The sequence below is a fragment of the Stenella coeruleoalba genome (assembly GCF_951394435.1).
Source record: "Stenella coeruleoalba genome assembly, chromosome: 2".
Taxonomy (NCBI): domain Eukaryota; kingdom Metazoa; phylum Chordata; class Mammalia; order Artiodactyla; family Delphinidae; genus Stenella; species Stenella coeruleoalba.
In genome coordinates, this window is record NC_137147.1 from 162,005,937 (window position 1) to 162,018,164 (window position 12,228).

Consider the following 12,228-nt stretch of genomic DNA (forward strand, 5'->3'; position numbering starts at 1 on the left):
TTTTGCCTTTTTTTTTTTTTTTTTTTTTGCTATTATGTATTTGGAAGCTTTGAGACAGTAATATATGGGCTATCTTACCCCATCCCCAAAAAATAGCTTTATTGTCTTGGTACCTGTATTTTTTTCCTCCCAATCTAAGTTCTCCAGCATTTTGGTCAGTCACCAGCACGCGCAACAGTCTAGAACAGTTGAGGGCTGACCCTATAAGGTCGGAGCAGTTGTCCGTCAAGACCCAGTAGACTCTGCTGTACCCAGAAGCTCATCTTACAGAAGAGGACAACTGACCTAAGTCATTTCTGTCCAGCGGGAAGTCATCTGGCTGGTTTGTAGAAGAAGCCAGCAGCCCATTTTGACTGTAGGAGCTTGTGTGACCCTACGTTAGTGAAAAGTGCAGATTTGAGGGCCCACCCCAAAGCCAGTGTTTTCAGTGGTGCTGAAAAGAAAATGAAAATCTAGCGAGGACCTCCTGTTTGAGAGATGTTACGAAGGTTAACTGGCTACCAACCCATGGAACATTCGGTTCTGAAGTTGCTTAGCTTCATCCAGAGCGGCAGAGAGAGTGAATCTTTCAGCACGTGCTCCCATTTAATAAATGACAGTCATTTTCTCCCTTAAGTAATTGAACACAGCACCCAGTAGGGAACTTGACAGAGCCCCTAGGAGGCCAGTTCTCTCTTACTGCACCACTGCCGGTAGAATAAGAAAGTTAAAGGAGTCATCAGATTTGCCAGATCATTTTTTGGATGGGATGAGGATTGTATAATTAGAAGCATCAGTCAACCTTTTAATTGCAGGTTTCACAGAGGGGAAGGGGCAATGGTTCGAGTTTATAGAGAAATCATTTCATTGTTCTCTTGCTAAGACTTTGCTTTTGAGACCTGTTAATTGCTTGATCTTTCTCCCGAAGTTACTTACAAAAGCTCTGCCTGCTCTGAAATCGTGGTAGATGCATAAACTCTGCCTTATTGATTTTTGTTGACATTTTACATTTTTTTATGCATTCTTAACCTCCGTTTAGAAGCTGTGTTGGTTTGGCACATGCTCCCAGATAATAAGAGCAAGCAAAGTGAATGAAACAGGCTTCTTGACTCCTAAAAGCAGAGTTAGTGGGGCTTCCCTGGTGGCGCAGTGGTTGAGGGTCCGCCTGCCGATGCAGGGGACGCGGGTTTGTGCCCTGGTCCAGGAGGATCCCACATGCCGCGGAGCGGCTGAGGCTGTGGCCGCTGGGCCTGCGCGTCCGGAGCCTGTGCTCCGCGGCAGGAGGGGCCGCGGTGGTGAGGGGCCTGTGTACCGCAAAAAAAAAAAAAAAAAAAAAAGGCAGAGTTAGTCTGGGCTTCCTATGGCCTCAAATATGCCTCCATTAGATGATTTGCTTGTGCCTCTACTGTAGCCTCCAGACAGGAAATGAAGGGACTTCCCCGGCGGTCCAGTGGTTAGGAGTCTGCACTTTCACTGCCAGGGGCAGAGGATTGATCCCTGGTCTGGGAACCAAGATCCCGCAAGCCACGCAGCACCAATTTTTTTTTTTAATTTTTAAAATAAAAACAAGAAAAATCTCTTCGCGTTATTTCCTCTGTTAATAGTACCACTGATCATCACAATCTTCAAGAGATACTACTTTGAAACAGATGGTAAACTGGGGACTCTGTCATTTTAGAGCTGAGTCTATTTCAGTATGGAGCCAGCAGAGGTCCTGTTGTAGATCTCACACACATCATCTAGATGCCTTAGAGAAGGCTGCCCAGCTGCTTCTGTTGATGACAGAAGCCACAGCCACTGTAGGTACAGGCAGCATGTTGAAACAGTCAGCTTCACCAGCTGCTGTAACGTCAGAAAAACCATAGGAGATAGCTTGGCATTCTTCGTGAGCTAGACGTCGGGCTTCAGTGAGGACAGCTTAACAGAGATGAATGAGAGGAACCTCCCATGTACAGAGAGTTTTTGTGTATTAAAAATTACAGCGTGATGCCAAAAAAAAAAAATGCATTGACTTATTTTCATGACTGGTGGTGGTTGTGCTTTGGGGGTAGTGGGCAGGCATTGCTTTCTCTTACTGCTGTTTGATTGAAAGGTGCTAATACAGTATTGACTTGATAATCTCACCAGGTACCCATGCAGAGCAAACAAAGAAAATGTGTTTAATGGCTCCCACAGTGACTCCCATACACCAAGCCACCCGCTGGTTGTTTGGATGTAGAATGTTCTGTTTGGCTTCCCAGCCACAGAGGCAACCATCTCACGTGATTGGTGCCAGAATTCCACTTCTGTGCACTCGCTCTGGGATGACAAGCTTCGGCCCCTCGGTGTTTAGATCTGCTTCATTGGGAAATCTTTTAAGTAGTAATAATAATAATGTTTTCAGGCAATTGAGTAGAACACTAAATTATTCTCTGATACCTAAGTTCAAACTGTGCAAGGCTAAAGAAGCTGAAAATCAATGCACTTTTAAAGTCATTAGAGATCATAAGTGAAATAGTCAGCGTTGCTTTAGCTAAGCTTTTAGTGTGCGGTGGTATTATTATAAAATCAGCCTGAATCTGCATTAATTTCACAGTCTTTTTCCCTGAGAAGCCCAAGGGTGCATGATGAATAAAATGTAAATTTCAGAAGGCAGTGCTTTTATTAGTGGAAAGGGCAGTGAGCCATGTAGCTGGAGCAGTGACCTGCATGGTAGCCAGCACTGCTACAAGAAGCAGGAACAAGCACTGTAGCTTCTAGTTATTTTACAGCTGGGGAGAAAAATAGCCATGGAGAGTTCTGTGGGTCTCAGGGGAGACATTCACAGAAATATACATTGTCTTCTGTATGTTACACTTGAGGTGGAATCTCTGATAAGAATCCACAAGTCACAACTTAAAGTCTCCAAGGTTTGATACAAATAAGAAATCCAATGCAAGTGTTTAAATTTTACTTCATACACACAGTTGACTATTCCCAGAGTAACAGAGCATTTGTTTTCGTTCATCATTAACAGTTACTAAGTCGTTTGTACAGGATTTGGGTATATGTGTTTGCATTTGAATAGCATGAGTGTATATTTATACATACATCTAGTTTTTAACTACCCAGAAGAGATGAGGTATATTTATTTGCTGACATTTCGAGCTGTTGGAATCTAGTTGCTAATTTGCCCTGGGTGTGAGGATTTTACTGTTTGCTGCTTAGAAAGCAAGGCTCATGTTTGAAATACAGAGCCGGAATGGGTAGATGCCCTAAGTCAAGACAGACAAGGAGAAAATGTAAAATCGCAACTTTTTATTTTAGAAAATGCAAACTAGGTCTTGCGCATTTCAAACCCCCTCCCCCCCCCCCACCCGTGGCTTAAAAAAAGAAAGTACCCAGCCTCCTTCCCCTGGACTCCATTTTAAAAATAAATAAACTAATCCATCAGTAAATCTTTCTGCTGTGGTCAGATTAGCAGGTCAGCACTGTAAGTAAAAAGCAACACGAGATAAAAACCAAAGAGAGAAGTTGTTGATTTCATGTACTACTGAGAACAGTGTCGTCCTGTGGCAGTTCTCGTAGACTGTGTTGGTTTAACAAGCGTCCAAACCTTTTGTCTTGTTGTTTTTTGTCTTTCCTGCTCCCTGTCCCCTTGTTTCCCACAGGCTGTGCGTTTGTCACATTTTCTACAAGGGCAATGGCACAGAATGCAATCAAAGCCATGCATCAGTCTCAGACCATGGAGGTACTGTATCATCTGCCCTTTCTTTGTTTTCTTTGTGCAAATGGTGGGGAATGGAAAGCAATTCTCTCCTGTGTGGATTGTTCACATGACAATCACAGATGTAAACTTTCACCATCTCTCTCTCTCCATTCATTCATATTCCTTCTTCCTTAATCTCTCTCCTCCTCCCTCTCTCTCTCTCCCTCTCTCTCTGAATTTTTCCCCTGATGACTGGAAATGCACTTAGTGTAAAACCTTCCACTTGCTCTACGTTCCTTTTTGAGCCTTTTATTGCAGTGGCCCAGGTCCTGCTGTGTAAAGTTCATGATGCAATTTAAACCGAGCATCCTTCTATACCCCAAGAATCAAGTACGTTCCCCAGCCCCAGGGGTGGGATGGGTAGAACATTAACAGACCCCATTCCAAATTGCAGCTGGCCCTGTGCAAAATCACAGGGTTCTTTCATTTCTTTTTTATTTTCTTTTTAATGCGGGGTCAAGTTATCTTTAATTGAGACAAACAAATTGTTTTTGCATCAAGAATGTTGGAGAAAGTTAAGACTTCTCCCACCTCATTGAACCAGTGCAAATGTTCATGTATGAGAGTCCCCCGAGAAATTAGATTTTCACCCTTACTAAAAAATGAACAATAACCAAGAAACTCAAAGGCTCAAATGTGATCTCCTAATGAGAGTTAGTGGCTTTCGGGGAAGAGAAATAGGCTGGCGTGGGTCCACAAATGTAGACAATGGCTCTGTACTTTGAGTCTGTGATTCGGGTCATGGCCTTTCAGAATTTTGCACAAAAACACTCCAAGAGTGATATGCTGTTACTTATTCTGTATTGTCTGATAGAATCCTTTGGGAGTGCATGTTCTGCTGTATTATGTAAACTGTATCTTTGTGTATGGGTGATCTTTTCTGGAGGTGGCTTTGTAGTGTTACCTGAAGTTAACGTTTTTCATCTTTTGAAAAAAAAATTGTTTTCAGTTTTATTTAATGTGCCAAAAAGTTCTTTATTGATCGTTTGAGCTTCTTTTTTGCCTCCACTCTTGGGGGGGTTTTAATTTTTTTTTTGTTCATTTGTTTGTTTTTTGCAATGCTGCATCTCCCGAAGCATGCCGGGAGCTTAGTGATCTTTATGGGTCTTGTTTTGTGGGCAACCTTTCTCTAGGGAGCCAAAGGGTGGGTGGAAGCGGGGGGTAAAGAGTGTGCATGGCATTGTCATTAAGTGTTTACTGTACTTTTCTGAGTTTTGATATCAGCATTGCAAAGCCTATTGTCTTTTTCGAACTTCCTTTTGACTTCAATATTCCTAACATATCTTATATAATCACTGTGTTTTCCTTTCAGTGCAATGCATTTTTAAGACACTCACACCCCCCTACGTGAAGGCAAGCTCAGGTGAAAATCGGCCACAATAAGAGAGAATTAGCAGGATTTGAAATGTCTAGGAATCCAATCTTGAACAACATGCAGTCACACACGTGATCATGTTTTTGTCCCCTCCCCCTACCCTTTCCCTTACCTTGGGGAGCTCCATTATCGGGGATCAGCCTGGTTTCCAGCTTCATATCAGTCTGGAGATGAAATGAAAGTACTGTTAAGAAAAAGGAAGTCTTGACCTGTATTTATTATCTTCCATATATATGTGTTTCATTCTTAAAGATTTTTATTTCCTGTAATTGAGCGATTTGTACCTAAATTGGTCTCACCTTAGATGATTTTGTAACCTCAATTCTTTCAGCTCTGTTGGAAACATTGCCACCCCAGTTCCTTCACCCAGGGCCCCCCGCCCGAGTGGGAGGTCTGTGTTCTCCTGGGTCCCTACGGAAGGAGAGCACGAGAAAATACAGCAGAACTGGGTATGAACCCGAACCAAGAAAATAACAGGCTCTCAGAGTGAAAAGAATTTGCTGTAGAGAATGGGGCATATTTATTCTCCAGAAATCCTTGATCCTTTGTTAATACTGCTATTATCAGAAATCAGATCTGATGCACTTGTTTTTAAATCTGGACATCCATGCTTAATCAGAGGAGCCCTCAGACACTTAAATTTCTTGTTTAATTCAAAAATATTGACATTTAAACAGAAGATTACATATTATGCAGTCTCATTACACTTGTACCACTGCAGTTTGTTTTCTTTTTTTGAATTAATTACATTATTTTCAGGACTCTGGCTTACATCTTCCACCAAGATGTATGATCTAAGAGATGTGAATTCAAAACGATGTCACTGTTAAAGTTTAAAAGAACATGTTATTTTAAAAATCATTCATCTTTATATGGTACCTTGATTTTCCCACTTTCCTCCAATCTCTCCCCACCCTGTTTTCCCCTTTCATGGTTTATACAAGTCATTTTTGAACTATAATCATTGGCCTGATTTTCTGCTTTTATATCATTTTTTGGTATTTAAGGAAGAAAAAAGCCAACCGTAAATGAACTGTTAGGAAGAGATGCTATAATTTGTTATGGGACAAATTTGATACAATAACAACCCTTTCCAGGCAAAACCCTTGCTGTCTGTAATTTCCATCTTCAAAGTGGTTTTGCTGTCTTTAAAGTGATGAAACGCTGAAACAAGGAGCAGATGAAGAACAATGAAGTATAGATTTTTTAAACGGTGGAAACATTACTTTTATGCAGTTTACTGACTCTTAACATCTGTGCCATGACTGTGACTCCCAGAGCTGAAGACCAGTCTGCTGGAGGGTCAACACCCAGTCACCTCACTTTTCTCACATGTTGGGGGGTAACAGCAGGCATGATAGCTTCATGTATGCATAGTTCCATCCCCAGTAGCTCCCCAACGTGATAAGAAAAAAATGCAACTCTGTTTTCTAGGAGAAAGAAAAATAACCCAAAGGGAAGGGAAAAGCTCATTTAAATAGGAATATTAAATTTCTGGGAGGAGAAGAGAGAGGTCTGTTATCATGCTGAGTTTCAATAAAAAGTGGGGTTTTTTTTAATCGCTTGGGTAGAATTAACTTCTTTTTATCTCAGCAAAATTTCACAGCCTTAATTGTGATGGGATGTTTAGCAAGCTAAACAGAGAGGGAAGAGAGTTGGTTTCTGCTGAGTCTTTGCCAAGTGGCGAATGTCGAAAAGCTGCTTTCGAAAGGAAGTCCTCCTGCCTGAGGTGTCAGGCCCTTACTTTCCCTAACGCTTTTCTCCGTATCAGACATGAACTGGTCCTGTTATATAACCCTTGGCCATTTCTCACTCACTACCTCTGCTCCTGCCTTTTAAAGGAAACGAACACAGAAGCTCCTAGAACAGCGAGACTGATTAGGAAAAGAAGCTAAGTAGACATCGCCTCCTGCCATTTGAGATGCGTCTCCTTGGACTAGACTGCTTCTGATATTTTCTTTTTGATTTGTTGTAGCTCCTGGGATTCAGCTAGAGTAGATGTGGTACAGAAGGAGGAGAACCCCTTCTGAAAACATGGGGACAGTGACACTGGTCCATGCCCGTGTCCTCTGAAAATCTCCTTCCTTCATCCATGTTCCTAAAATGAAACCCACTTCTCCCGATTATATTACTGGGTCGATATGATTCCTACAGTTCCAAAGTTCAAAAATACTTAACATTGGAAAGAGTGGGAAAAAAAGACGTGAGCGACAGGCATGTTCATTCCCATTACAACATTTCGTTCCCCTCCTTTGTCCCCTGCTCACACGCGGAAACAGGCAGACACACCAGGACAAGTCCATCTTTCAGACAAGCGAACCGTGAAGCTTAATTAAAGGACAATGATAAGGTCTCTTGTCTCTGAGGAGGCCCTGGGATGGTGGAAGGAAGACCCATGAAGAGAGAAGGAGAGGCAGTGTAATAATCAGAGCACGAGCACAGATGGCTTCATCGACCACCAGAGCCCCAAAGACACCAGTGACAGGATCTGGAATTTTCTGTTGATGGTACTATTCAGAGAAGAAGAAGGACCATCAAACCATTTAAAAACGAGGCCAGACCATCCCCTGTGCTGCAGAATAGTTCAGAAAGCTAGGCCCCGAGCTGACTGAGTGTCCTGAGCGGAGTGGGCCAGGCTGTAACCCCCTCTCCACTTTCCGCTGTGTCTGACCACAGGGCTGCTCTTCACCGATTGTGGTGAAGTTCGCTGACACTCAGAAGGACAAGGAGCAAAGGCGTCTCCAGCAGCAGCTGGCGCAGCAGATGCAGCAGCTCAACACTGCCACCTGGGGGAACCTGACGGGTCTGGGCGGCCTCACCCCGCAGTACCTGGCGGTAAGTTCTTGGGGGGGGCGTGGGGGGAGCATGTGGTCCCCAGGAGAGAGGAGCACACCCAGTGGGGCTCTTACAGGCTCCTTGTCCCCTAAGTGCACCAAAAGCTCGTCTGCGACATTATGAATGCCGGGAAATTCCTGAAATCAGCATCGATGAAGAATATTTTTCCAGGTGAAGCTGATGAGCATAGGAACAGGACTCTTCTTTCTAGCCGCATGGAGGCTGAGCGGGGTCCCACAGGGCTGAGTGTCTAACCAGCGTTTCCGCACAAACTCCAGCCTTGGCAGGGGTGCGGCATGCGTGATAGGTGATGACTTAACGGCGCTGAGGCAGCCGTGGTTGGCTCTCTCACCACCTCCCTGCTCGGTCCATTCCACATCAGGACCTCGGATGGAACTTTCCTTCACTGGGTCCTCCCCGTGGAGCGATGTCAACTAAATTCAGATGTTTCTTCATCTATTTGAAACCCAAAACTCAGATCCTGTTTCAGGCCAAATAGACCCAATTCTTTAGCCCTTACATTTCATTGTTTCTAAACTTTCCACCTCCTTGTTTTTTTCTGTTGTGTTGCCTGTTTTACTTTGCCCGTGTCTTTATTAAAATGCCATAATCAGAATGCGAGACAGTTCCTCCCAGGAAGATCCACACAGCATGAGCAGTGACCCCTGTTGTGGACTTTAAAATATCTTAATGTAGCTGAGAGCAATGGAAGGCAGCTCGTACTCCTCTAAGGTTTTATTTATTTTTACTTGAACTACTGCTAAAGCGTGCTACTCTACCCCCCTTTTCTGCTTTGGAACCTAAATGCTGGACTACACATTATTAATATAATTTCATAGTGTGCCTTTGGACCTTTTATTCTAGCCTGTGTGTGTGTGTGTGTGTGTCCGTCCGTCCGTCCTAATTCTCTCCTGACATTTGAACTGTCCCTCTCAGGATTGTATGACCCATTCCGTACTTTGTAGCAGAACCAATACTGTTCTGTAAAAGAGTCCTTCCTGTGACCTTGAAAGGTAAGATCACCGTGCTTCTGCAAGTGAGGAAAGGGAGAGGCTTAAGGGAGAAAGGGGCAGGGGATAAACTGGGAGACTGGGATTGACCTACACACACTACTATATATAAAACATAATTAATAAGGACCTACTGTATAGCACAGGGAACTCTACTCAATACACTCACTGTATTGGCCTATATGGGGAAAATATCTAAAAAAGAGTGGATATATGTATATGTATAACTTAATCACTTTACACCTGAAACCAACACAACGTTGTCAATCAACTGTACTCCAATAAAAATTTTAAAAAGGTTATGTAACTTTACCCAAGGTCATGACACTGGTGGTCAAGCAGGATTTCAGCCCTCCATGGGTTCTCTCCATCCGGCGGGGCTGCTTCTCCAAGGACAGATGTGACTCACATTCCTCTTTTATCCACCCCACCCCACTGCCTGTTGGTGTCTGCCATGTAATTGCTACTCAAGACATGCCTGGATGTCTTGCTGGAGAAGCGTGCCTCTCCTGTCTTCCCCTGAGTTATTAATACAAGCAGTGACCAAGTTTGCTGCCACCTTCCAGCCATTTCTCCATCTTATCCACAAAGAGATAAGAGATGAGAGATTTCATCACATGTCTTGCTGAAATCTATATGTGCTTGCCATATCTTTTTCTTGGTCTATCGGTCTAGAAACTTCATGAGAAAAAAAAATGAGTCTAGCTGAACAATCATTTGTTTTTCACAAACGTGTGTTTCTCAGTTGTTCACAGATCATCGCCTTAAGTACAAGAATTTCTATCAGAGATTGACGTCAGGCTCACCTTTTCGTAGTTTCTAAGAATCCAGCTTCCTGCTCCACCATGTCTGAAAACCAAGACACACGTGCCTAGCCCTGGTCTTCTCGACCATCTCCCATGCCCCAGGGCTCACAGAAATCTCTGGCACATGTTTCTTTGATCACATCTGAAAATTCTTTCTGAATCCTGAAAGAGAATTCATCCCCACCTCATTGATAAGAACGTGTTCTTACACGCTCTGAACTACGTTTTCCCCTACCGAGGGCTTCCATTCTTTCTCTGCCAAGTTTGCTCTACCCCTTTCGATCGGAAGCCCATTTCTCTGAAAAGACCCTTGGCCTTTAAGGCATCTCCTGCCTCTGTGTTGAGGGTAGATTCTGACTGTGGCTCACCAAAGAGTGGTTGTCAGTGGGAAGAATCCACGGAAGTAGTTTAATGACACTCCAGGTATTGCCACTTACTAATCAGTAAAGATTATTAATTCCTCAGAGTATCTTCAAAGCTCATTGACCTTGACTAAAGTTTAATTTTTTTTAATATCTAATATAGGAGAGAGTAAGGGCTTGCAACCACAAGAGAATGGGAAACCCAAGAAATCAAACCAAGATAAGGGATTTCTCTCTGTCAAAACAGATAATTCCTAGCTTCTTCCTCTTTCTCATTCTGTGTGTCTGTGTGTGTCTGTGTGTAATGTCTAGGTAGTATACTACCCTGAGTCGAGAAGGATGAATGAAAGTTGCAGACGTATGTCTGGGAACTGTTCATGTTTGTTTTTGTCTTTTTTTTTTATTTTATTTATTTTTTGGTTGCATTGGGTCCTCGTTGCTGCGTGCGGGTTTTCTCTAGTCGCAGTGAGCGGGCTTCTCATTTGCGGTGGCTTGTTGTGGAGCACCGGCTCGAGGCGTGTGGGTTTCAGTAGTTGCAGCACATGGGCTTCAGCAGTTGTGGCACATGGGCTCAGTAATTGTGGCCACGGGCTTAGTTGCTCTGCAGCATGTGGGATCTTCCTGGACCAGGGATCAAACCTGTGCCCACTGCATTGGCAGGTGGGTTCTTAACTATTGTGCCACCAGGGAAGGCCCACAGCTGTTCATGTTAATCCCCATAGGGATTACGTTAATCATCGTAACTAAGACACGTTGAATCAGCCACCGCTATTCCACTCTCCTTGGTGCTTTTAAGTCAATTGCTAGATGCCCATTTCTGAGTCACATCCAGTTGTAGAGTTTCCTTCCTCTTAAGCTGAGGAGACCTACCATTACCTGGAGGAGTGGCAGTGCTCTCCGTTAGGTTTCGCAGCACTCCAAACAAATTCTGAGAGCTTATTTTTTAAATAGTGAATTCATCTGGTTCCTCCTAAGCTCATAGTACCATAGCAGTTTTTTAATAATAAATTTGGTGAATCTATGCTTTTAGCATCCATGGACTTTTGAGTATAGGAGATAACTCCACACTTGCCCCCAGGTACAAACTGCGGCTGTATTGATCAACCAAAAGGAGAATATCAATAAGCCCAGTCAAACAGTATAGCACCTAAGTTAACCTATAATTCAATTGATGTGGACGAATAAAGGAGTGCTTTCGAACAGTAACCACATGCCTTTACCTTGTGGTACCCACCGTTTCTATATGGGGGATTAAATGTATTTTTGGAAGCTCTAGGAACAAAATACAGAGACCTTTTCACAGCTGTCTTCATTTCTTTTTTAAAAGATGCTGATGTATTTATAATGCATAGCACAACATACTTGTGAGTTCTGACAAGTAGTATGTTGCTCTCTGCCAACGAAGACCATCTTAAGATGGGTGACCGTTGTCTTGGTCATGAAGTCATGACAGTGACTCTGGCTGCAGATACGTACACTTACGTCTGTAGGTATTACAGTGACTTCTCTGTTAGCCCAAGAGTCAGTGAATCTATACCTCTCTAATGAAGGTTGTAGGACACTGAGCTGTGAAGGAAAGCGGAGGAGACCTAGGGATGGACCGCGATTGACAGAGATGAGTTACGGGAACTACTAGGCTCCAGAGAGAGAGCATTAGTCACGCCATGTTGGTTCCCACAGATTTAACACCTGGTTGTTAAAAAGTAAATTGATGAATTGTTTTAAGGCAGCTACGTTATTGAGTTTCCCCAGTGTCTGTGTTTTTTAATAAAGATGAGACATTGACATGGATTTATAGCCCCAACTCTCGGAACCTTCAGCCCATTAACAGGCAGCAGCAACCAACTATGTAAATGTAAAGGGAACTGGACGTGCCCTCAGTGGACTTGGGAAGTTCCCTTGACAGTACACTTCCAAGCTCCACTTCATTTTGACAGTACCTTTCTCTTTTCTTTTGCAGCTTCTGCAGCAGGCCACCTCCTCCAGCAACCTGGGTGCATTCAGTGGCATTCAGCAAATGGCTGGTAAGTCATGAAGCGAGCCTTGCCTTTTGACCGTGCTGTTGTCTGAATTGGGGATGGGTTCAGAAGCTGGGGAAAAGACGAACAAAGGGTAACTACCGGTCCTAGTTGCT

General features: G+C 43.4%; 1 protein-coding gene across 16 annotated transcripts in view; it reads left to right on the forward strand.

The window, feature by feature from the left end:
• CELF2 (CUGBP Elav-like family member 2) overlaps window positions 1-12,228 on the forward strand; it is a 1,226,917-nt gene that overhangs the window by 1,156,152 nt on the left and 58,537 nt on the right. For 15 of the 16 annotated variants that reach the window (XM_079914891.1, XM_079914887.1, XM_079914888.1 and 12 more), the window contains 3 exons: window positions 3,609-3,688; window positions 7,758-7,916; window positions 12,055-12,118. In XM_079914891.1, the coding sequence (XP_079771017.1) occupies window positions 3,609-3,688; window positions 7,758-7,916; window positions 12,055-12,118 (303 nt within the window). The remainder of the gene's footprint in view (window positions 1-3,608; window positions 3,689-7,757; window positions 7,917-12,054; window positions 12,119-12,228) is intronic. The other variant, XM_079914884.1, reaches the window with a different exon arrangement.